The sequence below is a fragment of the Scardinius erythrophthalmus genome (genome assembly GCF_964197995.2).
Source record: "Scardinius erythrophthalmus genome assembly, chromosome: 25".
NCBI classification, from domain to species: Eukaryota; Metazoa; Chordata; class Actinopteri; order Cypriniformes; family Leuciscidae; genus Scardinius; species Scardinius erythrophthalmus.
This window is the reverse complement of record NC_138245.1, coordinates 22967807-22994930: the sequence shown is the minus strand read 5'-3', so window position 1 is coordinate 22994930 and position 27124 is coordinate 22967807. Positions and strand designations below refer to the sequence as shown.

The 27124-nt window shown below is 37.5% G+C and overlaps 1 protein-coding gene across 1 annotated transcript; it reads right to left on the bottom strand.

The window, feature by feature from the left end:
• Positions 1–1272: 1272 nt before the first annotated feature.
• On the bottom strand, positions 1273–21704 carry lrrc38b (leucine rich repeat containing 38b). Its single transcript, XM_081357080.1, has 2 exons — positions 19413–21704; positions 1273–3663 (listed from the first exon to the last, which is right to left on the bottom strand). Exons 1-2 carry the CDS (start codon positions 20038–20040, stop codon positions 3416–3418), a joined length of 876 nt encoding a protein of 291 aa, XP_081213206.1. The 5' UTR covers positions 20041–21704; the 3' UTR covers positions 1273–3415.
• Between the last annotated feature and the right edge of the window lie 5420 nt (positions 21705–27124).

Genomic DNA, 27124 nt, shown 5'->3' with positions numbered 1-27124 from the left:
CTTTCACACCAAATGCGTAACGAAAAAGCGAAACGAAAAAGCGAATAGTTCGTGTGCGAATAGTTCGCATCAAAACCATTCACAGCAGCCGCGACGCGAATTTGCGACGTCTGTGATGTTCAGAGAGCTTCAACATTCCAAAACTTTCGCGCCGACAGCTGAGAAAACATGGACACTTCATCATCATCATCCAGTGAAGACGAGCTTTTCATTTTCTTTAAAAGACAGAAAAGAAGGTTTTGGGTGCACCCAATCTTAAAGAACAGAGAGTCTGAAGGGGAGTATGCTAATGTGCGCAGTTTTTTTGCGTCTTCAACTAAACACAGTGTGTTTTGTAATGTCACTACACATTACATGTAACACAAGAAGTAAGTTAAAATCACTCGACTAGAAACTGTAGATATCACACAGAGAATGTATAGTATACTAAAAGCAGCCCTAAATAGTCTCACTACATTTTGTTACATGTTCAAACTAAACACGGTCTCTGTCTCTATCTTTGACGATAATAGTGTTAGCTTTCTATCCCAAATGTAGTTTAGCCTGCTAGCCTACACAGCACAGGACTAAAACTATCACACTATATACTCACAGTCGAGATAACCTAGTTGGTTGGCAATGCTACGCCACACATTGTCTTTCAAATCGTTGTCCTTGTAGTATGTGATTGGCTGAAGCCTTTTCTGTCTCCGCAAAAGTAAAAAAAAAATCGACATCGAAGCGAAAAAAAATAAAAGTCGTTTTTTCGCCGCAGCACATTCACGTTCGGTGTGGAAGCACTCATTACACAAACAGCTGATCAAAAAATAAAACCATCGCGCGAATTATTCGTGCGTCAAAATCGCGTCCAGTGTGAAAGGACCTTAAGTTGCTTTTAGAGACAATTGGTGGCAATTGTTCTAAGATCAGCTGATGCTTTTGGGAAACGCAGCCCAGAGCGTTACTGACCAGCTGGGAAGAGAGGTGCCGCAAAAAATGTAAAATATGTTTTTTGAACATTCAAGCATGAATATGACCTATTCTAGTAGACCCCAAAAACAAATTCAAGACTTAGTTATAAGGCATAATATGGCCTCTTTAAATATCAATAATAAGATGCTTAATCTAACAACTGATTGTCTTTATATAGCGACTTTTAAAACATTTTCTTTTTCAAATTTCACATTTCAGGTTTGACTATGTATAATGTATGTTGCAGAACAAAACATGAATGGCCATTCATATTATTATTTTTTACTCTTATTTTATGTTTTTTTTTTTTTTTTTGATTTTATCCATAAAGCATAACCTGCTATTCAAAAACTTTGAAATTCCAATGGGAAACCATGCCGAGGTCGGCCTACAAACAGACGTCATTGCTAAACAGCTCCATTGTCATGGCATATGAAGTGTCTATAACATTCGGAATTTTCAAGAAGACAATACCTCATTTCACTTGCAAATACATACAGCTAGCTATAAATATTTGGGTAAATATGTGTGTGTGTGTGTGTGTATGAGGGGGGGTTGCAGCAAAAAGCTGCAGGTTTGATTTATGCTGATGATACCATGCTACAGTCGAGCTTTGAAAGATTGTGCATATGGTCAACCGTGTCCTGACACTGGAAAATTTACACTACATTGATATGCATTCGTGCTTTCTTACATCCAACACAATATGATGGCTGAGGTTGTGACTGGAATAAAATTAATTTAAAATAAGACGGCTATTGAATCACAATGATTTCTTTTTCCATCCCCACCATTTTTGAAGACTAGCACACTGTCTGCCTCATTTCACAGATCCGATTAATTATTCATGCACTGCAAAAAATGAAGTTGTGATACCTGTCTGGAGAAAAGCTATATATTCTCAAAATAGCACATCCAGAGCATCTGCTAATGGACAGCAAAAGTGGAACAGTGGATGGTGAAAGATATTGGGATATTAATGAACGTGATTGATTGTGCAAAAGACACGAATAAACCAATTCTTAAGACACATGAAGCCCTTTCAAATAAGGATATGAAAGAAGCAAGATGTTGAAGTAATAATAAAGGAAAACAAAAAACAATCAAATGTCTTTTCCTGACATTCGAAAATCATTTGCCCCACACAGTCTACTGACAAAATAATTTTCTTTAAACAGACGGTATTGATGGAATTGACATCATTAACAAATTTAGTTATACACTGTAGTATTATTATTATTATTAGTTGAGAGACACTAGACAGCAATCTGAAGACACATGAATGTACAATGGCCTCAAAACATATTTGGACACTTAAGTCACACTTACAAATTCTGCAAAGAAAGGATGCTGTACTTCCCTTTTCTGCAATTGCTTTTTTCACAAAACAGTCTCAAAGCAATTTTTTCTTCTGTATACATTTAATTGAATTATTCATTAACATACAAATACATCATATAAGGCATTTTTATTTCAACCGATCACAAATCTTTTGTTTGTTGTTTTTGTGCTTTGCTTGGTTTAATCTTGCAATGGCAATATAGAAGTTTGACTTAAATATCCAAATACTGTTTAGGCCCACTGCATGCCTTTTTCAAATATACCTTTTAAGACATGAATAATACAATGACATTTGTAGTATGTACTTATCTTTATCCCATAAATATTGTCTTCAGTCACATTAAGGGTAAATATGTGAGTAGTACCATAATTACGCTAAATAAATGTAATCTTGCTAAGATTACAGATTCTCTTTGAAGAAAAATAAATCTATATTTCAAAACACATTAACCTCAGTCCCTCAGTCGAAGCGTTCTTTGGCAGATCTGGGCTGAACCAGTATACCTGGTGCTTTGAGGGCAGGTGTAACTTAGCTAGAACCATTTTAAAGTGCGGCATTTGACACGGCTATTCACATTAAGCTCTATTCTAAACTTTCAATTTCAGGTAATGCTTTCTAAAATCTCTCTAAGCTCATGTTATTTTCCCCCATCCTTTCAAAATGGAAAGAAAATGGCTTCCATCACATATACTTGGCTGTATAAAGCTGGATCGTTTGACTTCTGACTCACCTTGCATGACTTCGTATAGCCATTTCATCAGCGCTGGTCTGAACCATTGCTGCCTACCTGTGCTAATTTGGCACAATCAACAAGTAGCACAGTTGAAATTTGCTAACTTTATATTGACTACATGAAGGGTAACTCTACGGACAATAACACTGAGAATTCTACTGCGGGACAGGATCTCAAAGAATTTCCTTCAACCTGGAAGTTTGCATACTAAGGCTTACTTTCATACCAAAAATCCTTTGATTCTGAGGGTACTGCATCCGTGCTAGCCACTATCATTCAGGCTATTTCTGCTCAAGTTCTACCTGGTGTCTGTTCAGTCACGCTGTTTGTTTGAACTCTGTCAAGAACTGGCAGCTCTGAATCATATTGAAGGTCGTTCGGCTCCCTCCTCATTCTTCACTCTCCTCCTCGTCCCCTTTAGTGCCCTTGCTCCAGCGCTGAAAACAGTGGACGGTGGATGCCAGGAAGAAGCTGGCCATGATGGCGGCCACCGAGACGGAGATGCCCGAGAAGATGATGATGAAGAAATCGGTGAGGGTGAGGGTGATCTGGCACTCCCGAAAACTGTCCTGGGAGAGCTGGCTGAGAGGCACACGGCGTCCATCAGTGAGCAAAGAGCACTCCATTCCTTCTATACCTGTATAAGAAACACAAAAGCATAATATAGTTTTTAGTTATTATTATATAGGCTTCACATTACAATGGCTAGATCAATGTACATGGTTTCCATAAAACAAACTGTGCAAAGCAGTTGCTTAAACAGATTTAGGCCTAAAAGCCCAAGTGGTCTTCCTCTGGCTGTACACTTTCCTGCATGGGCTGTTGAGTAATAGTCTACTGTGGAGTGGAAGATTGTTAAAATTTTAACTAAGAAAGCAGGACAAAGTTTGAATGTGGCTTAACGGCCTATTTTGAAAGATTTAAAAAGTGTTTCTTGAGCAGTAGATCAGCATTTTAGAATGATTTCTGAAGGATCATGTGACACTGAAGACTTCAGCTTTGCCATCACCGGCATATTTGACATTTTAAAATATATAAAAAAGAAAAGAGTTATTTTAAATTGTGATAAAATTTCAGTTTTACTGTTTCATTTTTGCTCAAATAAATGCAGTCTTGGTGAGAATAAGAGACTTAAAGACAAATATAATTTTTTTTTTTTTTATAAAATACAGTAAATTACTCTTCCTGTTATTCCAATGTAACTTCATGTGGGTTGTGATCAATTCACACTCACACTTAAACTTTAAATTTTGCACAACCCTAATATATAGACATTCATGTTGTCTGTATATCTGATAATTTAATGATATCATTGGTTTAAACTGGACTATACTGTAACAGACAAAAAAACAATGACCATAATAGTACAGCTATATTAGTTTACATACAAGGACTCTACAATTGCACTGTATGGACATTCAGATCAGACTCATCTGACACTAATGGAATTTGTGGACTCGTTTCAAGAACTTTTGGATTTTTTTACAGATGGAAATGAAATGGCAGGGGGCTTATGAGAAGGCCAAAAATAGCTCTCATGTTTATTTATGCCACTGTTTGACCAGGACAGAAGTCAGACTGTCAGCCCTCACTCATTTAAAACAGAAGTAAAAGACACACACACAAGCACACACTCTCAGTGTGACCCTGTTGACTCACTGCTGTGTGTTAATGAGACTGAATCAAGGGCATATGAGACTCAGGCACATCTACCACACATAATCATGAAATCCACAGAGAAGAATATCCGACAACAGCTATCAGCTGCGCGGAGAAATATAATCAACTCACATTATATAAACGTAAATTATATATTTGTGTATGCGAGTAGATGTTAATAAGAGAGTGATTAGAGTTTACGCAGAGGAATCCGACAGAAAAGAATGCATCTTCATCTAAATGAGCAGAAAATAAAAAGAAATAAGAAAGAAAAGTAAATGATATCAAGGCTGGCTTGTTTTCTTCTATGGCTGAACGCTTGAACGCAAGAAATAAAACAGCAGGAGCATGTCATGAGATCCAAAGATGATAAAACAAGTATTGGGCTTTTTCACTGGTCTCTCTCGCAGTCAGAACGTGCGGTCTCACTGAAGAATGGGAGTGATGACATGTTCGCTCTCATTGCTTTTAACTGCCAGGTCATCCGATGCACTGGAGCGTGAGGCTCTGTGTGGGAGATGTAACTATATCCAGAGCGAACTCACAGTTTGTGTGGGAAAGCTGCACAACAGCAGAAGACGACAGAAGTGTGAATCTAGCATCTCTCATTTTCACTTGCTCTGTACTGTAAAACACTGCAAGCATTTCGCATGCTTCAACTACTATTTTACAGTAAATTACTAAATTCTGCATTTTACTGTGAAACAGATAACATAGATAACATACACTGTAAAAAATGATCGTAATTTTAACGGTAAAAGACTGTAAAAATGCTACAGTGAAAAACTGTTAATTGGTTAACAGAAAGTTTCCGTACTATATACGGTAAATAACTGTAATATATCTAACGGTACATTTAATGTAATTTTACTGTAACATACCGTTACATTTACAGTTTTTGAAAGTGAAAAAACAACTCGTATAATTTACAGTGAAAAACGGTAAATTGACATTCCCACAATTCCCTGTGACAATTCACAAAGAAACACTTTGTTTCTTCATAGTTTTCTTCGTTTTTTCTAATCAGTTATGTACATTAGGGGTTTATGTTACATTTAATGTTGTTAAATAATGTTTATTGCATTTTTAAAATTTCATGTGTTACCATGATGGTGTTTAATGTTTGTGTGAATGACACTGTGCAGCTTCTATAAATATTAGTATTAACTTTCTTGTGGATAAACTGCTTGTGTTGAGCTTGATTGATTATGTGACTCTCATCACTGCTGTGATTGGTGGTTATCAGTAGGGCTGGGTAAAAAATATCGATTTCTCGATTTTATTCGATTCTCATTTTTACGAAACAATATCGATTCTTAAATCCCAAGAATCGATTAATCATCCTGTTTTCAGTTGAGGAATGAATGGATCATTGTTGCTCGCATCCCATCCAATAAATCGCAATAATCTTTGTGCTTTGTTATTATTGATATGAAACAAAGTCTCAGATTTCAAATTACGTCCATTTTCTTACGAAATTCAAAAACATAAAGCGTTTTGGCGCTGTGACGTGAGATCGCTCTTGCGCAGCTCAAAGAGAAGCAGCAGCGCGGAGCGCACGTGATCTTCTCTTCCGCCTTAATAACACCAGTTACAGCGCGAAATAAACATGAATGAGCATCTGAAAGTGTGTTAAAAGATAGAGTACAACTTATCGAAGTCCGTATCATGTCTCATGGAATCGCTCAATCAGTGTTTCAACCGTGCAAAGAGGTTAGTAAACAATGTCATGTCATGTAACGTCACATTTACCTCAGAAAAACCATATCCAGTGACCATAAACCATAGACTGTGCCATAAACTCGTTAGTCAGCTAGAAAAGTTAACTCTAGAGAGGAGCATTTTGTTAAATATATGCACCATATTATATATTCATTATAATTTTTAATGTTCTTCAATATTTAATGCATGTTTGAATAAATCTGGAAAGTTTTTTATGACAGCCATCATTTAAAATTGTATATGATTTCATATAACTTTATTATTATAAAAATAAATAAAAGTGTATTTTAAGTGTTTGTATACAAATCAGTTAATTTTTATCTTCAATATTATAGTAGGCTAATGAAGCCTATAGGCTACAAATGACTCCCAGTTACAATAATAGTTAAGAGATTTGTTTTCCTTGAGAAAATTTGCAATGTATTGTACCTGATAGCCAAAATAATCGATATTGAATCGAATCGAATCGTAATCGAAATCGAATCGAATTGCAAGCTTGTGAATCGAAATCGAATCGAATTGTGAAATTTGTGTCAATACCCAGCCCTAGTTATCAGTGTACAAAACAGATATTAATACTTCAATAGGATGGTAATATTATCATATTACTGAAATCCAATGTTAAATATACATTTTTTTTTTCGTAAAAACAACGGGAAGAAATTACCATTTTTTTTAAGTATTTTTCTGTTTTTTAACAGAAATTTTCTGGCTGTTTTTTACGTTTTTTTTTTTTTTTTTACAGTGTATTACAGTAGGGTGATAGCCATAAGCCCGGAAATGATGTATAATGTAAAACAATGATTAACAATTAATATGTAAACATTTTTTTAATAAATTATTCTGAAATTTACAGTGAAGCACTTTATACATTATTTTAAAATTGAATTAATCAAGTGCAAGGGCTTATAGGTATTCCCCTTTATATGGAATTTCCCCATGCAACAAGATCTGGTTATTTTACTGTATTTTTGTTTTAAACCATATTGTGTTATTAGGGGGGAAAACAACAAGATATTGTGCATTGATTTCGCTATACATTTCTGTATTTATAGTATTTTATTCTAAAAATAGCATGCTTAATTCTACATTATTAATTCAATATCATTCATTATTTTACATTATGCATCATTCATGTAAAATAATGAATAAATAATCTACCAGTGATATTTTATTATAAAATACTATATTCAGAAATTATATACAGCAAAATCAATGCACGGTAGGTCATTTTCACTCATAACACACACACACACAAGCAAAAAAAAAAAAAAACAGGATTGTGTTGCATGCTGGGTTCCCACATTGTTTGTGTGTGATGAAAGATTTGCTGTGATGAAAAAGTGATGAAGGATTTGCTGACTGTCATGGGAGTTCAATACTAATTTACCATAATAGCTCTGAAGTTAATTCCAATTCAATGAGGTACTGTTATTTTACAGTATGTACAAGCATTATAAGTGCTATCCAGTAATATGCGGTCACATTCACAGTCAGTGCGTATTAAACGCACGTGTAATTTCATTTAACAGGATCTGATGTAACAATTAAAGCCTATAAAGACAATTTAAATATGGGTTGTCACAGTCATGGCCTCAGCCTCAGTCCTGACACCAGCCAGCCGTGTGCTTTTATTATGCTACTGAAACTCATGTTCGTTTCTGGCAACTAAATGATCATTTGAAAAAGGAAACCTGTTGGCTAAAAAATCATGGACAGTTGTGGACTGATACACTCCACAGGCCTTGAGGTTGTCAGGATATTATTTACAGGATGATATTAGTCTGATACCTGTTCTCGTGGCATTAGTCACCAGTTCTCAATTACAGCCAGGACTACCCAATGCCAATATGATACGTAATGCGTCACCTGTCCTTTCCAACACAGCACCATCATCACAGGTCATGAGATTAAAGAGGCCATATGATGCTTTGTAATACGATTGTTTCAGACAGACTAGCAATGAGATTAAGGTGCTGAATATGTGAAAAATAATGTTTTTTGAACATTAAAGCATTAACCTCTAGTGCACCCAATAAACAAAATATAGCATCATATTTTACCCCTTTAACAACTGTGTCATGGCTGTAGACAGATATTTAGCAAGGAACTTAACATTGTAAATATTTCCACAGAAACTGGTGTGTATTTTTGTGTTAAATTACTGGCTTCTTAGATAAACAAGTTCAGTGGGCTAAATGTCCTGCAGGGATCAGGCATGACATGTTGATATGATTAACTCACAGGTGGAAGTACCGGGGGAAGTCGAGCAGGTGGGTGGATGATACCGGAGCCAAATGTAATGGAAAACCTCAAACACTGAAGTGGAGCATAGTTGGAGTTTAGCTTGTGGTAAAAAAATCAGTGTAATATACATAGTTTTAAGTCTAAAATAACCAATTTTTTTCTTAGTTTTTTGAGTAAATTATTTGACAGCCTTGATTGTTTCTAAAATATTTTTCTAATGATAAACAATATTTTCCACTTTTATTGATAGAGATAATACAGAGAAAGAGGACTCAAACTCAGGCTCAACTGCTGCTCTGACTGCTAATTGTTTTAACATGATTTGATAACTGTATTTATAACTATAACATACATTTATATAAGTACATAGCAAAAAAAAAAAAATGTATGCACCTCACAGCATTTACATTACTTTCTCTTTCATCTCCAAGTAAGAGTCTATGTATCGACATATTGATTTACACATTAGATTCAAGAACAAGTCTGAAATGTGAGCTTGGACAGTCCATATGTGTTTTAGTGTCAGAATAACTCACTGGAGGATGAAGGAGACAAACGGCCTGCATTTATATTCACATAGCTTCGTCACACTCATCGCTCTGCTAACTTCAGACACTGGCCTTTGGCACTTTAAGAGGCTCTCTTTGATCATGTGATCCTCACCCGCCTCTCCAGGTTGATTAATGTTTCTTAACACTTCACATATACCTGCGCCAGGTATATTCTTCTTCTTCTATTTTCACTCTTAGGAGATGGAGAGCACAGGCTGTGCTCAGAGAGAGATGAATTAATCAATACTCTGTGGCAGGAAATATTATTAACCTCAGCGCATCGTGGCCTGGTTACGGTTTGCAAATGATTTATTTCCGTCACAGGTTACTGTACTTGAACTGGTGGCCTGGGCAGCCTGCTATATTGGAGCTATATTTTGCAGATATGAGGTTTCTGAAATTTCAATCATATTTATATGTCCGCAGGTGCACTGTGCCACGGTTCAAGGAGATTTTGAACACTGTTTGAGATGTATGTGTTGTGTTCATTGAGGGCACTAACCAGGCAAAAACAACTTGTCCTATAAAGAGCCTGTGGAAATTTTCAATATGTTTGTTTTCCGAATACAAAGGTCAAGTTTATTTAAAGGAACTGTTCTACTAAGGATGCTCTGATTGATACTGAGGTGTCAGTATGTTCCCCTACCATAAAAAAGTAAGCTGAAAAGTGGAGCAGCTAATATTAATCAGAGCCCATAAAGGGGAGTGTTTGAATTTATTTAGGAAGGGGAAGAATGAGTCAGAACAGTTGGTTCAGGACAACAGGGCAGAGGGTTTCAAATGGAAATTACTACATGTGGATAATTTTTACAGAATTGTTTATATATATATATATATATATATATATATATATATATAGTATTTCTGTTAGTATTTTGCAATTATTAAATTGCGTTTTTTTATATAATTTTCTTAACATAAATCTATCCACTTAGCTTGTTGATGCAATGTTTCATTTAATAATTTTGTTTATTATTTTTTGTTATTCAGTTTATTTCCGTTTACCAAGACTGCATTTATTTGAACCAAATACAGTAACAAGAGTAATATTATTACAATTTAATATAACTCTTTTCTATTGTATTTTTTTCCTGTGATATCAAAGCTGAATTTTCAGCATCATTACTCCAGTCTTCAGTGTCACATGATCCTTCAGAAATCATTCTAATATGCTGATTTGGTGTTTAAGAAACATGCTCAAAAACATTATCAACGTTAATATTTTTGTAGAAACAGTGATAAAAACTATTTCAGGATTCTCTTTTTTTTTCTTTTTTTTGTCAAAAAACAAATTTATATTTAATAGAAAACTTTTAAAAAAATAATATAGAGAATATATTCATTTTAAAATACATTAATATTCAAATAAATATGACCCATAAAACTTGCTAAAAGGAATTTGTTCCTTGTTCATCCTGCCACAATGTCTTGTTAGAGGAACTGTAAAATATATGACTCAATGATAGGATGAAGTTTTGCATTTTGCTTCAGGTGCATGTTAACACTGTAAACGTTGAAAACGATACTAGGTCTCTTCACACCCTCGGCTGTGAAAGCAGAGCTGTGAACACTCAAAGTGGTCAGATTCTGAGGCCCAGAGGAAAACTAACACACTCGCTTGCTTTTAATGAGAGGATCTGAGACGAGCTGTGCCTAGACAGTGTCAAGTTCTCTCTCTCCTGAGTGTCAAAAGATAGTCTTCTGTCAAACATGTGTCCAGGATAGCTGAGATTAATCACGCTGATTTTCTCTGACCTTTCAACCTAAATAAGTTTTGCTACAGGGAGTAAGCCTAATTCTGTCAATTTGAACATTTATTCTGACCCTGTTATACCTGGGGTGCACGAGTACTACAAACCATGCCCCTCTATGTTACACTTACAAGTTTCGAGTGGATATCACTGACCTAAACAATCTTTGGGAGAAAGACTAGCTTAGTAGCTTATATTACTTTTGAATCTAATGAAGTATGAAATAACAGCAGTAAAACATAAAATAAACTATGCTATCAAATTAATACACTCATGGTAATTAGGGGTATCACGATTTTTTATTTTTTCTGGTGCGCTGTTCTAACATGCGCCTAGTTACTGGACTAAGTTATCTTACGAGTCTTGTTGCAGTGTCAAATACACACAAGGTTTACATAAACACAGTTGGTTAATTGTAAAATGAAAGCAAACATTTTAGAGAAACTCTGGTGCGTGTCATGTGCGTTTATATTAGACGTGTCTCGCTGGTCTTAAAGTGACAGTATAGTATAGTATAGACAGGGACAGCCCGGTCTCACCCCAAAACGTCACGTAGTGACGCGTCTTGACCAAACGGCAACATACGACGAAAAGGGTACCCCTAAAACGTCCATATGAGACGAAGACATAAGTGCACCAGCAACGCCTCCTAGCGGTACCCTAACACATACCTAAACCTACCCATAACCCGAATCGTCACATATGGACGTTTTAGGGGTACCCTTTTCGTCGTATGTTGCCGTATGGTCAAGACGCGTCAGTATGTGACGTTTTGGGGTGAGACTGTGTTAACAGGGAGTATAGTAAACATGCTGCTGCTTAAAGGGATAGTTCACACAAAAATGAAAATTCTGTCCTTATTTACTCACTCTAATGCTCTTCCAAACACAGAAGTGTTCTGTTTGTTAACAGAGTTGTTGAATGTTAAAATAAGGTGAATTAAATAAAAAATAAGGAACATCCTGGATCTGTTTTTCGCTCTTCTTTATTCTTTTTTTATGTATTATAGAAGTATCGGATCGGGACTCGGTATCGGTAGATACTCAAAATCAAATGACTCGGACTCGGACTCGAGGGCAAAAAAACCTGATCGGGACATCCCTATTTGTTACCTATGGCTTTGTTTTTAAAAATAGGGACATTAGTTTGGCTGTAATGCTCCATCACTTTCAAAATAGTGTAAAACCAGCACGAAAAAGAATCGTGATAAAATCGTGATATTATCTTTTTGCCAATATCGCCCACCCCTAATGGTAATTATAGCTAAAAACCTACCCCCTAAACCTAAACCTTACCCTAAACCTACCCCTTCCATAAAATTAAAATGAAAATACTTAAAAAAACTGATTAAATCAAACAGGATGACTGGTACAGCGTCTGGTGATCTTATGTTTCACGATCGGTATGTATTATCACTATGAGGATAGTGAAGCTTAAAAAGTGAGGAAACTGAAGTAGAAGAAGAGCAGAACTAGTGACAACATCAGCAATTTCAGAGGAAGGGGCTCTGATGACATCTCGAATGGCAGTTTCATTGTAGGGGGCGTAATTTAAGGTAGCGGGGAGTAATTAGTAGGGGTGTGGTTTGTAGTACTGCGGGACACTTGTTTTCTGAAAGAAGCGTTAGCCAAATTCAAAAGTTCCGTTCGTTACCAACATAGTTCAACGATTTGGCGTTTCCCGAAACCATAGTTGGGCACATAAGCAATCTAACATTCAGTACATTCTATATCTTTCAATCAGAAATAGAATGTATATGTATATAGATATAATTTATGTCTTCACTAAAATTCATTGTCATTTAGTTCTTCCCCATATAGTGAACCATGTGGCATTCACTATACAAGTTATATAGTGAACAAGTGAGGGATTCAAATGCCATCAAGCAAGCGAACAGCCAGGTGATTGTCGGCACTTGATGGATTACATTCAAAATTAGCGTCTGGTAAGAGGAATGAATGCTTCGGTGTAACGCACTCTCTCGCCAGTGATTGATTTACTTGCCCGACGTGAGCCTGATATTGGAGTCTGGCATCTTCCCCATCTCTAACTCCATTCAGGCCATTGATTGTAGGCGCATGAATAGTCGGTGTGCATTTCAGCGTATTGACAACCTTGCCTGACCTCAGCTTAACTCTAGCTTTGCTCTCTACCTTGTAATACACTGCACAGAAACTCAAGGGCTCTCTTTGGAGGTACAAGTATAAGCTGTTTGATTGAGCTCTGAAAATGGAACTGTTTTGCATGTATTAGCATTTAAACGGAAAATCACTGTTAAAGATGAAGCTCACATAAAGGTCAAGGGGAGGTAGAGAATTAGCAAGCGAGATATTATAGTAAAGAAGCTTTCGGTCCTGTGTCAGCAACAGCCGTGCGTGACTCATTCTAATCAGGAGGGGTTTCCCTCAAACAAGGGACTCAGTGATGTCACAGAAACACACAGGCTTGCTCTTAGTTAGACATACTCTGCATACCATTTGTGGCATGAAGCATACGGTGGAGTTATTTTAGCATGCAAAAAATACACACTATCGCACTTACGGAAACATGCCAGCAGTCAGAACCGCAGTGGGGGCAGAACATACCACATGCATTTAAAACAAACTATGTGCTGAGGATTTATTTGATCTCTATTACATAATAAGGATATATGCAGAAAGTACAGCATGCCAGTCGATATGCAGCCTAGGACATGCCAGATGGTGGAATTTAGTTTAATTATAATGTTGTTGTTTTTGTGTGTGTGTGCATGCCATTTCTGTCTGACTGTTTACTTCATTAGCAGGTCATATTTTGATCATGTGATTAAAGACTAGACATGATAAAAGCTTAGGAAAATAGTCTTATTCAAGTGGTTTGTTCAACACTGAGTGTGAATCAATTCGTAGAGGTCATGGGTTCAATTCCTAGGAAACATACTTATAAAATGTTTACAATAAATAAACTGTGTTGCTTTGGGGGAAAAAAGTGTTGGCCAACGATCAGCGACGTTCATCTCAATCTGAGGTCAGTTTATAAGGTTTTCAGTTGACACGTCTTGGGTAAACAGCTGGTTGTAAATCAGTTAAAATGAGCCCCTTCAGGCTACTTTTACACTGGTCAGGGCAGTCTGAGGTCAAAGGTGATGTTAATTATAGATGCGCTTTGTTCTGTCTCAACCATGAGCAGTGATGACAGCGGTGGATCATGTTTACACTTGTTTCCCTCGTAAAAGATTCATAGCAGCGGCTGCTGGTAGACTGAGAAAGTCCACTGAACACATCCTCTCCTGAGGACACTTTGTGTGAGTGTCAAAAAGAGTCAAGTTATTTTCGTAAAATCGTAAATTTTCACATTGATTTCATGTGGTGAAACTATGTAGGGAATTCAAGTTCTCACAGCCAATAAAAGCATAAACTGCCACATTTAACTGTGGAGAAATGTGGAGAAATGTTAAGGAATATGCAAATTAATATACAATAATTATATTAAACAATTATATTCATAATAATCTTAGAATAATTTTAATGATAATAACAATTAGTAGTAGTAGTAGTAGTAATATACATGCCATCTTGTCATATATATATATATATATATATATCATGTGCATCTCTTAATCACAAGCAGAAGCATATGATGGGTCACTTAAATACATGGTCACATTATAAAAAGTATGCACAGTTGGTTAGATTAAGGCAGCACTTCTTACCCCCCTCTCCTGTATACAATTCATAAACTGATCTTGATCTTCATTAAAGTTATAGATTGATTTTTTTTATGTTGATTTTATTAAAAAAGGCACTTTAGTCTTATATGTATAAGCCGAGTAGTTAACGTCTGTTCACTTTCTGATCGGATTTAACTTCATATTAATCCATCTGTTAAATGGCAACCACCAGTGACTAGCTCTTTGCCTTCATCCACCAGGCATAGTTCAAAGGTCACATAGTAAAGGGCCCATCAGTCCATTAAATCATTACATCAGCCATTATCCATTGCAGCCCACACTGCCAGGCTGCCTAGTCTGTGTTCAGGGGCGTATGATCACATGTGCACATGGGAAATCAAAATGTGTGAAAGAGCACCAGCACAAACAAGCGCAGAGCAAGTCTGCACTAGCTACACACCAGACACGATAAGCGTAGAATCAGTGATGTCAATAAAAGCAGAGCCATCCATCCAGTATATATGTCTCTGTCTGTCTATCTGTCGATCTATGTGTGTGTATAGACTTAAAAAACTGTTTCCTGTGACCATTAGCTCAAGTGATTTGGTCTTGATATAAACCAGGCTTGGCAGTGATCGACTGTAATGGGCTCTCATTTATTTTGATTGTTGATGCTCACAGAGGATTATCTAGACGCTCTCTATTCTCCAAACGAGTCTCCATCTGTCAAACATAGTGATGATGCCACATACTTGTGTATTGAACACACGCATACAGATTGCAAATACTATGCTATTGAACCTAAGTGCGTACTTAACATTTCAGCTGAACATATCAGTTTGAATGTGGTAGATAATTGCATCTGAAACTGCAATAGCAGAGAGATTGAGAATAAAATGGTCATTCTGGGATTCAGCAATGTTTCTTATGATTTTTTTTTATATATCTGGGTAAGACAAAGTCCAAAGACAATTACCAAAACTAAATTAAGCATAAACATATCAACAGCTCTTTGACGGAATATAATGTCCATTTTCCAAAGCTCTGAGCAAAATTTATTGGACCTGACCCAAGAAATCATCTTTCAGCCAGGCAATGCAGAGGACGACTCTAAATGAAAATGACCACAACCTCAAAAGAAAACTTAGAAAGTGCAGTCTCACAAAAATAAATTAAATAAAAAAAATTACTAGAAAGAATGCGTCCAGTAAAAATGGCCCTCCCCAAAACAAAAAATGGTCTCATGCTCAAATATATGAAAAAAAAAAAAAGACTTCTAAAGGCACTTTTTGGAATTGAATAAATCGATTAAATGCTTATAAATGCCACTATAGTGACTTTGAATTATCAATAATATTTTCAATATTATTATTAATTTGGAGTTGGGAATTGTAATTCAATTATATAATACAGATCATGTAATTCATTTGATTACAATTTTTAATTGTTTGACATTAAGAAAGTAAACAATGACCTAAATGACCCTTACTGTACCATCACTATCCAAACCAGCAGATGATTTAAGGAAAATGCTATTGAATAACTCAACTTTGGGAATAATTTATTGCTGAAGCTCTGAGATCACATCAGAAGCAACGGTGAGAGGATAATCTACAGTAATATTTTCAGCTTCTAATCCAACAATTTCTTTCTCTTATCATTTTTCTCATGCAGCTAGAAATAGAGGGACTGATAGTTCCTGCTGCTGGGAAATCCATCTTCTCATTAAGGGGATAATCCACGGTGAGCGCTGATAATGCAGATATGCATTCGCGAATTGTGTCTGACCAACGCAAAGCATCTCGGGTAAGATCAGCAGTTCAACTGAAGAGTTTAAGAGGGTAATAAACCATTCCTCTGATAGGAGGAGAACAGCTACAACGTTTATTTGATTTAAAATTCCATTTTCCTAAACCTTGAGGCAGAATATACCATCTCTCGATAGACTCTCTTTCTCCTGAGAATTTACTATCACATTTCTTATACTAGAAATGCAATGCACCAAGCATAATCTACTGTATTCAAATCAGTAATTGCAGCAGCAGTCGTTGATTAGATCACAACACATCAGTCACTAAATCTAAATGAATTAGCATGGTACTCTCATTCATCATATAAGTGAAGTCCATCTCTAGATAGATAAATAGCCTATTAGGACATACTGTCCATGCACAGTCCAGTCATCTGTTTATGTCCGCTACAAAGGTCATTCTAGGCTGTTTGTAGTTATCACCAGCTGCTCTCCGACTTCCTCAAGTCATAAGAGCCCAGTGATGCAGAAATAAGTGGAAAACATGAGGTGAGATGTGCGCTCCTAACTCAATTTCAGAGTGCATCTACGGTGTGCCTGTTGGTGGGTATGCCGGAGGCTTGGCTCCACTTTTGGCTCCCCGTCTGCTGCTGACGCTGATGCTGATGCTGATGTGAGCTTGGCTTCCTTCTCTCGTACAATTCATTATTACCCTCTAATAACTGCGTTGAAAGCCCATGATGAATGTATTTGTCGGAGCCACTGAGGGATCTCATATTTCACCCAGTGCAACTTCTTTTTAATGACCAAACTGAAATGGACATTAGCATAGCAAATGTGAATGCAATGACAAATAATAGTCAAATGTGATTTTCTGTTCACTGTGGTTGCATTCTCAGATACTTTTAGAAAAGACTAGGGCCTGGTTTCACAGACAGGGCTTAGACTAAGCCAGGACTAGGAAATTTAAGTAGCTTTTATAAACGTGCCTTATAACAAAACATCACTGGTATGCATCTAGAGACAAAACAATGGCACTGACATATTTTCAGATATGTCAGTGCAAGTTGCTTTCATTTAAAACAGCTCAAACATGCATTTAAGTCTGGGACTAGGCTTGAGCCTTGTCTGTGAACCCAGGCATATATGTTTCACAGTACTCATGAGGACTGCATTTTATTAGCCATTGTGTGGTTACTCCGCAAGAGAAGCTGTTAATTTCTCCTTGCGCTAAAGTAAGGTCATGTTCATATGTAAACAAACAGCGCAAGCAGCTCAGCTAAATGACACATAATGGAGCTCTGGGGCTGCATGGTGTTTGCCCATTTGATAATGTTTGTTCAGAGTTATCTATTTTCCATTTTATCCACAGGGAAATGATAACTAGGACGGTATATACAATTTCAAGTTGTAAATCTCCCTGTCCTCTTGCGGTAAAATCTAGCATGCAGATAGATAGAGGGAGATAGAGTCAATTTATTCACCATCTGATTTATGGGTTTATGCTGCTTGTGGGTTTTGTTGTAAACCATAAAAAGACACAGTGACCGTCATTTATCACAATGATATACAGGTTTGCTACATGTATAATATGTATTTAAACAGAATGAAACAACTTTCAAATGAAATGTTATAAACTATATGTCGAAGAGAATAAAAACAGATGATGACTGTATATGTTTGTGATCTATTTTTGCATTTTATTTCAGCTACATAGTACCACTAATATGTGTACTTTTCAGTCACTAGAGGAATTTATGTTTTGCTTTCAGTAAATATGCTTCTTTCTAATTTCGATGTCGATGAATGTCAAATAAAGTGTCCAGTGGAAAATCTTGATCTATTTCACAGAGCTGTATTTATCAGACAATGAACTGAATCTCTGAATAAGTTGATTTTTTTTTTTTTTTTTTTGCTATTGTGACCCTTCCCCTGAGAATGATGCTCTTTAATTTTCTCTCTTTCTCTGTCTCACAAAATATGTTTTTATGACTGTCTGAGTCTGAAGATTATACCTGAACATCTATCCTAAAAGTAGTAGCTTTTTATACTGAACTTTACTTTAAAAACAGTACTATGGCTATACCATGGTACATTAAGGGTGTTAATATCTTACTTTCATGTATATTTTGATACCGAATGATTACCATATTCATGCATCATGGTTTTGTTATGGTACAATTATTATAGTCCAAAAAAAACATGGTATTACCACAGAAGAGTAATACATACAGTAAAACACCCGAAAATTCGAATTCCATCATCATTACTATAAACTTTGTTGTTCCAAACCTCTTTCTTCCAAGGAAAATAAAGGAGAAAAATGTTTCAACAGTTTTTGTCTATAAAATGAAAGTCAGTGGGTCCAAAACAACACGGGACCCCAGTGACTTTCAGTGTATAGACAAAAACGCAGAAACATTCTTCAAAATTCTTATTCTTTAATGTTCCACACAAGAAAGAATGTTATATGTTTGGAACAACAAAAATTATTACAGAATTTATATTTTTGAGTATACTACCCCTTTAACCTCTGTGAATACTACCACAAAGTAATCACAGATCAGAAAAAACAGGTTATTTCCATCACTGTCACCTCAATGAACAGCAGAACAATATCACAGCAAGAAGCAATTGATGAAAGTTCCCAGATAAATAGCATGTCCATAAAACGACTGTGTGATATATCACACACACAAGCACCCTGGCCTGGCGGGAATAAGCAGGTGTTCGGCATGCGTAGCATGTCCAATGTTCACAAACCACATCCCCATATGGAATGTAAAATGTGAGCTCTGTAGAGGATAAGGGCATCACTGCATACTTAAACATTGCACAATATTTTGGCACTGTCCTCATTTATCTGTCATTACTCTGGAAATCCCTTGTAGTCATTGTAGCGGTGGGAGAGAGCTAAATTTAGATCAGAGGAAGAGGTCCCTTGTTTAATCTGGAGTAATATAAATAGCAAAGAATCTTGTCATACAGTAACGTTTATGCAACAGTAAGACAAGGCTCAACAAGCTACAATAGTTGATGTCAAATTCAAGGACTTACCATTGGGAAGCTTGTGACTGTTTTCCACCAGCCAGGTAAATAGGTTGGCAAAGTTGCAGTTGCACACCCAAGGGTTGCCCTCTAACCTAACCACCCGGAGGGAGGGCAGCTGGCTCAGGGCACTCACCTGTAGCCCGGACAGGGCATTGCGTTCTAGTTCTAGTTCACGCAAGGAGGTAAGACCCATGAAAGCATCTTCATTGACCATGCTCAGATACGGGTTGTTGCCCAAGCGCAACTTAATTAGGCTCCTCGACTCTCCAAAAGTCCCTTTGGGGATCTCGGTCAGGTTGTTGCTGCCGAGATCCAGGAAAACCAGCCTGGAAGAAGTGCTAAGGGTGCCCGGCTCAATGTGTGAGAGCGAGTTGTTGCGGAGGTCCAGGTAGACCAGGTCACTGTAGAGCACTAGGAAGTCCGAAGGAATCCGTGGGATCCAGTTGTCTGCCAACAGTAGCCTCCGTACGTCCAAGGGGATCTCGTCCGGAAGACGGGTAAGTCCTCGGCCGCTACAGTCCACAGTGTGAGGGTCTGGGCAAAGGCAGGTGGCTGGGCAATTTTCCCCTTGAGTCAACAAAGTGAAGGAGAGCAAGGCAAGGACAGGCTGGAGCCGGTGGACACATGGCAACATGGTCAAGAAAGAAGGGGAAAAGAGAGGGAATAGGGTTCTGGGGTGAAGGGGATCAGGGTCAGAGGGCAGGAGATTAGGAAAGGGGAGGGGAAGGGGAAATCGAGAAGAGAAATAGAGGAATCAGTGCCAGCGCAGGAGCATCCTGCTGTCCTGGGCAAGAAATCTTAAGGCTTGCACATAAAGCAGCTCGAGCAAGACGTGGACGCTGTTTTCCAAGAGATCATGTAGCAAGCAGCCCTGGAGTGATGAGCAGACTGCTGGCTTTGAAGGCACGAGGGGAGGAGAGATAGCGAGCTGTGGGAGGGAGCACGAAAGCATGAGAGACTGAGAGAAAGGGGTGGAGAAATCAGCAGACAGAAGTAAACAGAGACCAGAGAGGTAGAATGAGTGGAAAATCAGAGGCACGGACAGATTGGCAACGAGGAAGAGGAGGTGGTGGTGGGGGGGGGATCTTCCAGCCGCTCTCTCGCAATTAACCCGCGCTTGATCGAAGTCTGACACAAAAGGATTCAGCATAGAGAGGCTCGGTCACGGTGAGCAAAGAGTGACATTTTTGCATCCCTCCATTTGTCTCTCAGCTGAGCGCAGGAATGAATGCTTGACCGCCGGCTGTTCTCATGAACCTTGGCACTTTGGAGCCGTTGTAACTGAGCTGTCATGGTCCTAATGAGGAGAATTCCCACAGAGAATTAGGTGCAGGGCAGCGGTGTGCTCTTCCCTTCTCTTTCCTCTTCTTATCTCCCTTTCGTCTGGCTCCCGCGTGCCGTGCGATGCCAAGGCACGACTGTGTCTGATGAGAGGTTGTACAGCACGGTTTTGCAGCTCTGTTGCTATGGTGAGGAAATCCAAATATCCACATAGAAGTTGTCTGCATGCAGATTAGAGACCAGCGTGGGGAACGGGGGAAGTCTATCAGCATGCTGGCTCATGGACTCCACTGCTTTTGTCCTGTGTTGTCTTTGCCGTTTAATATGGAGGGATGAGGCGACCATGCACTCAACACGTGATGTCATTTCCTAGTAAGATTAATGGTCACACAATTGCAACAGATTTTACATGCAATCATGTTCTTGTGCTCATATCATTATACAGCCTCTTCCACATCCACATATAAAAATCTATTCTGTAGTTCTGTCAATAAATCTGTCAGAAAAGTATTTGGACCCACATAACAGATTTTAGAAATTCTCTAGACTTGACCTTCATATGACATAAATCGATTTCAAACCAATCCCAGAGTTTTTTGTTGTTGTTATTAAACATCAGTGCCAAAGGTAATTAGGGAAATTTCTAGAAAGCAAAGGGCACGTCTTCATTCATTTAGCTCTCGTCGGGCAGTTCATTCAATCATTGCTGCTTAAAGTAAAGGACAGCGAGCCGAGGAGGGGCTAGACAGCATAAGACACTCATACAGATCCTTCAGCATCTCCAGACAGGTAAATGGAATTAGGTAAGCAGACTTTGGTCACGACACAAAGTAAACCAGGAAATGACATGAATTGTACAGGACAGGTGAAACATGCCATAATGGGGTCACAAACATATCAGTGTGCAATTTAATAGTGCATTTGAAAGAGACGTATCCCAGAGTGTCATATAGAAAAAAAAAAATGTACTGTATTGTATGTGAATACATGTATGTTTTATAAATAAAATGAACTGTAGAATTTACTGTTTGAACTGCCAAACTTTAATATACTGTAGTGAGATTTGAGAAATCCATTTTTTTGTCTCTAATATTTATTACCCTAATATTTTTGACAGTATTGAACCTACTTCAGTGAAATATGTCTAATCAGGTAAAAAAAAAAAAAAAAGAATAAATAAGCAGTCAAAATGAATGATTGAATTGATGTCACTAATTATGTTTTGGACGAAATTCCTCTTTTGTGTAACTGCTGAATTTCTTAGACTTCTTATCTTTCCATTTCAGCATCCTGTGGGTGTGGCCAATTCAATATTCACATTCAATGGAGACATGATTCCTTTTTCACAGTAAAGTTATGAGAAATATATTATTGTACATTTTCATGATTCCACTTGGGTTAAAAATTTCTGCAAAATGAATGAATATCAAGTTATATAGCATTCAGTAGCTTTATTACCTAAAAATTCTGTGCCTTTCTGGAAATACAGGCAGGATCTAGAAGTCAAACAAGGGCAGTTCATGCAAAACAAGAAAAGTGAAGATGTATCTAGAACATCGCTCGTGTCTTCATAATGGTGCACGCTCCCGAAGGTAAAGGTCTCTATTGAAGTTCCATAGTTAACTTTGCATGTGTAAAATTAAGTCTCCTCCCGGTCAATCCCCACAGTCTCGGTCCAAGGAACTTTGAAAGATCACTCAAATTATGTTTGGAATGAGGCCATATTACCATAAAACTGCACAATTAATTAGAAAATATGTAGGGGGCATGTGTGTCTGTGACAGTGGATTGCAATCATAACTTTCCATTCCCTGTGAATAAATACCACACTTTATATGTGTCAGGTTTGTGCAGGTTGCTGAAGATGAGGGAACAGAATTTTAATGCAGCTGGTTTATTCTCAAACTCAGGTTACAGGAAAACCAGGAACTCAGCAAAACACAACCATACAAAGACGAGAACCAACAAACACTGAGGGAAAACACAGGGTTTAAATACACTGGGGCTAACAGGATAATTAACAAGGTGATTGACAGGACACAGGTGAAAGACATGACTAATTAGATAAGTAACAGGACTAAACCAAAAGCACAAAAGACAGGGGAAAACTACATAACATAACTAAACCAAAACACAGAAACGTGACAATATGGGACAAGCAAACTCTTTTTCTTTTTTTTATGACAGGCCATATAAAAAAAGAATGTCTTAGATGGAAGGATTTTTTTTATATTAGGAGGACCATGTCAGAATATAAACCAATGAATTCTGTTCCTCGTTACTGATTTCTGCAACTGGTTGCCACGTAAAATCAACAAAATAAAGTAAGTTAAATAAGCAAAGCTGTCCTCTCTTTCTTTACCTACTTACTAGGCAAGAAGTTTTTCTTCTAAAGTTTCTCTTCTATTGAGAGAAACACAGACACATATTAAAAACAATAGGGTGTGGTGGCATGACTCAAAACAACAGACATGGCAAACCTTAACATATAACACAAATGATAATTAGTTTAATTGTCTAAGAATGAAGTATAAAAAGAATGCGAATGGGGCATTACAGATGTGTGCAGCAATATAATTATGGAGGAACTGATAAGACGACTATAGAGTACAAAGGGAATCAAAGTACCTTTTGTTTTTGTTCTTTCATTCAAGGCTGCAACAGACATATTTATTTTGGCTGACATGGTTTGCTCTATATAAAAGAGTTGCCAAAAGAATAAAAGAATTGCCAGTCTGCTCAGGTGTGCAGACAGCTGTAAATGTAGAACTACATAACCAGCCCTGACCTCTCAGATCGATTCAGCTTGATTGTGCGTCCATCATACAAATCAGGCATGTTTGCACTTTTATTTTTAGTTGTTGTAACCGTTTATAATAAAACTAAAGACAGGGCACTTCTTGGTTTGTTCTTTGTTCTATGGCTCTCTTCTCAAAAGGCAATGATAGGTATTAAATATTAAATATCACCTGCAGCCTGCAACAGCAGTTCTTGCCTGCCTTATGTTTTATAGCTCTGGACCTGAGGTGCTACAGATTGTGTGTGGATTTAGCGCCAGACGCTGCTAATGCAACTCAATAGCTTGATATTAAAACTGTTAACTACCTAGAACATTTCAGAGGAAAGTGAAACGGCAATATGTTGTATGCTAAATTAAATAAGATCAACTAAGACATTACTGGAATAAATTTTAAAGACTGTTATTCTGCAGGTGTTATAATGAAAAAGTAGGTTTTGCCAAATTACTTAATTGATATTATAACTTGATGTTACAGCTTTTTAAAGGTTAAAGGAACACTCCACCGTTTTTTGAAATAGGGCTTATTCACATTCTTTCCTACATTTAGATAGGTGGGCAAATGCATTTTTGTCTCAGTGCATGCATTGTTTTAGTTTGACAGGGTCGGCGCTAGCTTAGCTTAGCATAATGAATGGAATCCTTTGTTGCCAGCTAGCATGTCCTGAGTAAAAGTGATATAAAAAAAAACACCTAATTACTTCTTGTGGCCTGTGTATTCACAACAAGTACAAATAGCGATGCAGATTAACACTAGGCGATTTCCTAGGCAGATATTGACTTGGGACTATATTAGGGGGAAGCACAGGTGAAGCACTGCTACTTGGGTGCAGAGATATCACGCCCAAGTAGCAGTGCTTCGCCTGTGCTTCCACCTAATATAGTCCTTAATACATAAGTCAATATCTGCCTAGGAAATCGCCTAGTGTTAATCTGCATCGCTATTTGTACTTGTTGTGAATACGCAGGCCACAAGAAGTAATTAGGTGGGGTTTTTATTTTTTATATCACTTTTACTCAGGACATGCTAGCTGGCAACAAAGGATTCCATTCATTATGCTAAGCTAAGCTAGCGCCGACCCTGTCAAACTAATACAATGCATGCACTGAGACAAAAATGCATTTGCCCACCTATCTAAATGTAGGAAAGAAGGTGAATAAGCCCTATTTCAAAAAACGGTGGAGTGTTCCTTTAATGACCACAACAACATACATATCTTTATAAATCTGTAGTTATCTGAAGTATTGAAGATTGCCACTCTAGATATGCCAATTGATCTAATGATCTAAAATAAGTAATCTGACTTAAAATGTTAACATGCAGAAGTTAGAAGACAATAACTGATTGACCGATCGATCAAAAATGATCTTTAAAGCGTGAACACTTAATGCATTCATTTATTTATTTTTTGACAGAGACGAAGAATACTTATAGGAAATAAACCACTAACTCAGCAGACCCTTTGTATAGTTTATGCATTGCTAAAGGGCAAGTGAACCAGCACTGCCCAGCATGAGACGATGCAATTAAAGCCCTGCGCATCAATAAGTAATGAATGTCAAGTGCAGCGTGTTGTTTGGCTTGGCAGGGTGCTAGTGGCCCGTGGAGGCGGATGTCCAGTCCAGGATGGGCCGGAGGGTGGGGGGGTAACATAGAAACAACAGGTATAGGCGGATGTTGCCCTTTTACTCTGTTGCAAGAGCAGCTTTAAGGGTTATCTCACAATTGTTAACAATAAGCAACTGGACAGAACTAACCGGTCCTGGAACAGAGCAAAAGGGCAAACGTTTTCCCAGAGGAGGGAAACAGAGGCTTTGGAAATACTTGAAATGTCACCTCCCTTTGAGTCAATCTCGGAATGTGGTGGACATTCAAAACGCTCGGGCAGCTGTCGAGACTAAAGCTGTGGGCAGAGTGAAAGGATGCCAAGTTTGAGCCAAGTCGGGATAGCGCTTATATCAGGGATAAATGTGTTATCGTGGAGAAAAGCAGGTGACGGAAGCAGACACATCTGATCCTGAGCTGTGATAATGTTGATTCACAAGTGTGCCTCCTTTATTGCGTGTGTTACATAACTCTTCAGTTACAGACTATAAACAAGAGATATATTACCCAGCAAAAGTGAGAGCTTCTAAAAATACTTTTGACATTTTCATGTGAATAAGAACCCATAACTAACACAACAGCCACACATGATGCATGTCATGTACTGAGACAAATACATTGAGCTTCTTAAATACAATCTCTTCCATCTTCTGGCAATCCATTACAGTTCTCAGTGTTCTAACTGTGGATACAAAACAGCAATAACCAAATGACCTAAAGCTGGCGTACTTATGTCACATACATCAAGTGTGATATATACCTAAAAGATATTCTTATTCTTGAACGCTTTCTGAAGAGTTTTGTCTCAAGGTCAGCAGTGCATTGTGCAAATAAGCTCAGACAGGAGCAGATGCAATGAGAAAACAGAACAATTCCTGATAAAAATGCTTCACATTCAGAACAGATGTTCTTGCACTGAGTTTTAGAAGAATTGTCAGTGATTCTTCTCAAAGGTATAGTGCACCAAAAAATGACAATTGTGTCGGTGTCGTTCCAAATCAGTATGACTTTATTCTGTGGAGCACAAAAGGAAAAATGTTATTTAAAGAAGTCTCTTATGATTACCAAGGCTGCATTTTTTATTTTTTATTTTTAAACTGTTATTTGATTCTTTTATGAAAGTTAAAAAAAAAATTTTTTTTATTAACATTACCGGTATACATGTGTTTACTGTCACTTTTGAGCAATATAAAGAGTCCTTTCTGAATAAATCTTGCTGACCCTGGTAGTGTATAACTGGTCTTGTGAATTCATTCTAAAGCTCTGTGTGAAGAAAGACACATTTAAGTTGTTTATTAACTGATAATCTTACAATACTGTGAGCTGTTAATACATGTGAACTTGAAACCAAATCATTCAGACCAATTTTGTGAACAGGATCAACTGATTAATTGAAAATTGTTCACAAATCAGTCACTTCATAACTGGTTTAGACTATTTTGTGAGACTTTAATGGTGCTTTTTGAAGCTTCAAAGTTTCAGTCAGCAAATAGTAGAATTTTGATTAATTTCCCAATTTACACTCCACAGAAGAAAATCATGAGTGCGAGCGAGTAAATGACAGAATTGTTATTTTTGGCTGAACTATCCCTTTAACACTGGCTTCTAAATTGGCTTTGTCTGAAGCAAGCGTGTGTATTTTGTTTATTGTGAGTCTTGTTAAACTTTTCTGCCCTTTTCATCTTTGCTTTCTCACCAGCATCAAGCAGAGACTCTGCGGCAATGCAAAGTGAAGTCTTGTTCTGGGGTCACAGTGAAAGGAAATTAAAAGTATGGATTGTGAGGGGACCACATCGATTCCCTCGCAGTGGGGACGTACTGTCTCACTCTCTTTATCTGTGTCACGTCTCAGCAGGGGTAATGGGTGCAAATCACTCGCCTCCCTCCACCACAGGAACACCGTGAGGCGAGAATGACACAATCCGCCATGAGATAAAAAGCAAAAAAGATAAAACAAACAGGGCAAGCTAGAGGTGACATCCATTTAGTTTCTCATTCCCTCATCACGTTGTTTGCCACCTGCCCCGTCGCCCG

Bases quoted from the DNA above. Each gene is read 5' to 3' on its own strand.
- lrrc38b (XM_081357080.1), bottom strand. From the start codon at position 20,040: ATGTTGCCATGTGTCCACCGGCTCCAGCCTGTCCTTGCCTTGCTCTCC. The intron at 3,664-19,412 runs GTAAGTCCTTGA...TTTCTTATACAG, and splicing joins CAGTCACAAGCTTCCCAATG to GTATAGAAGGAATGGAGTGC.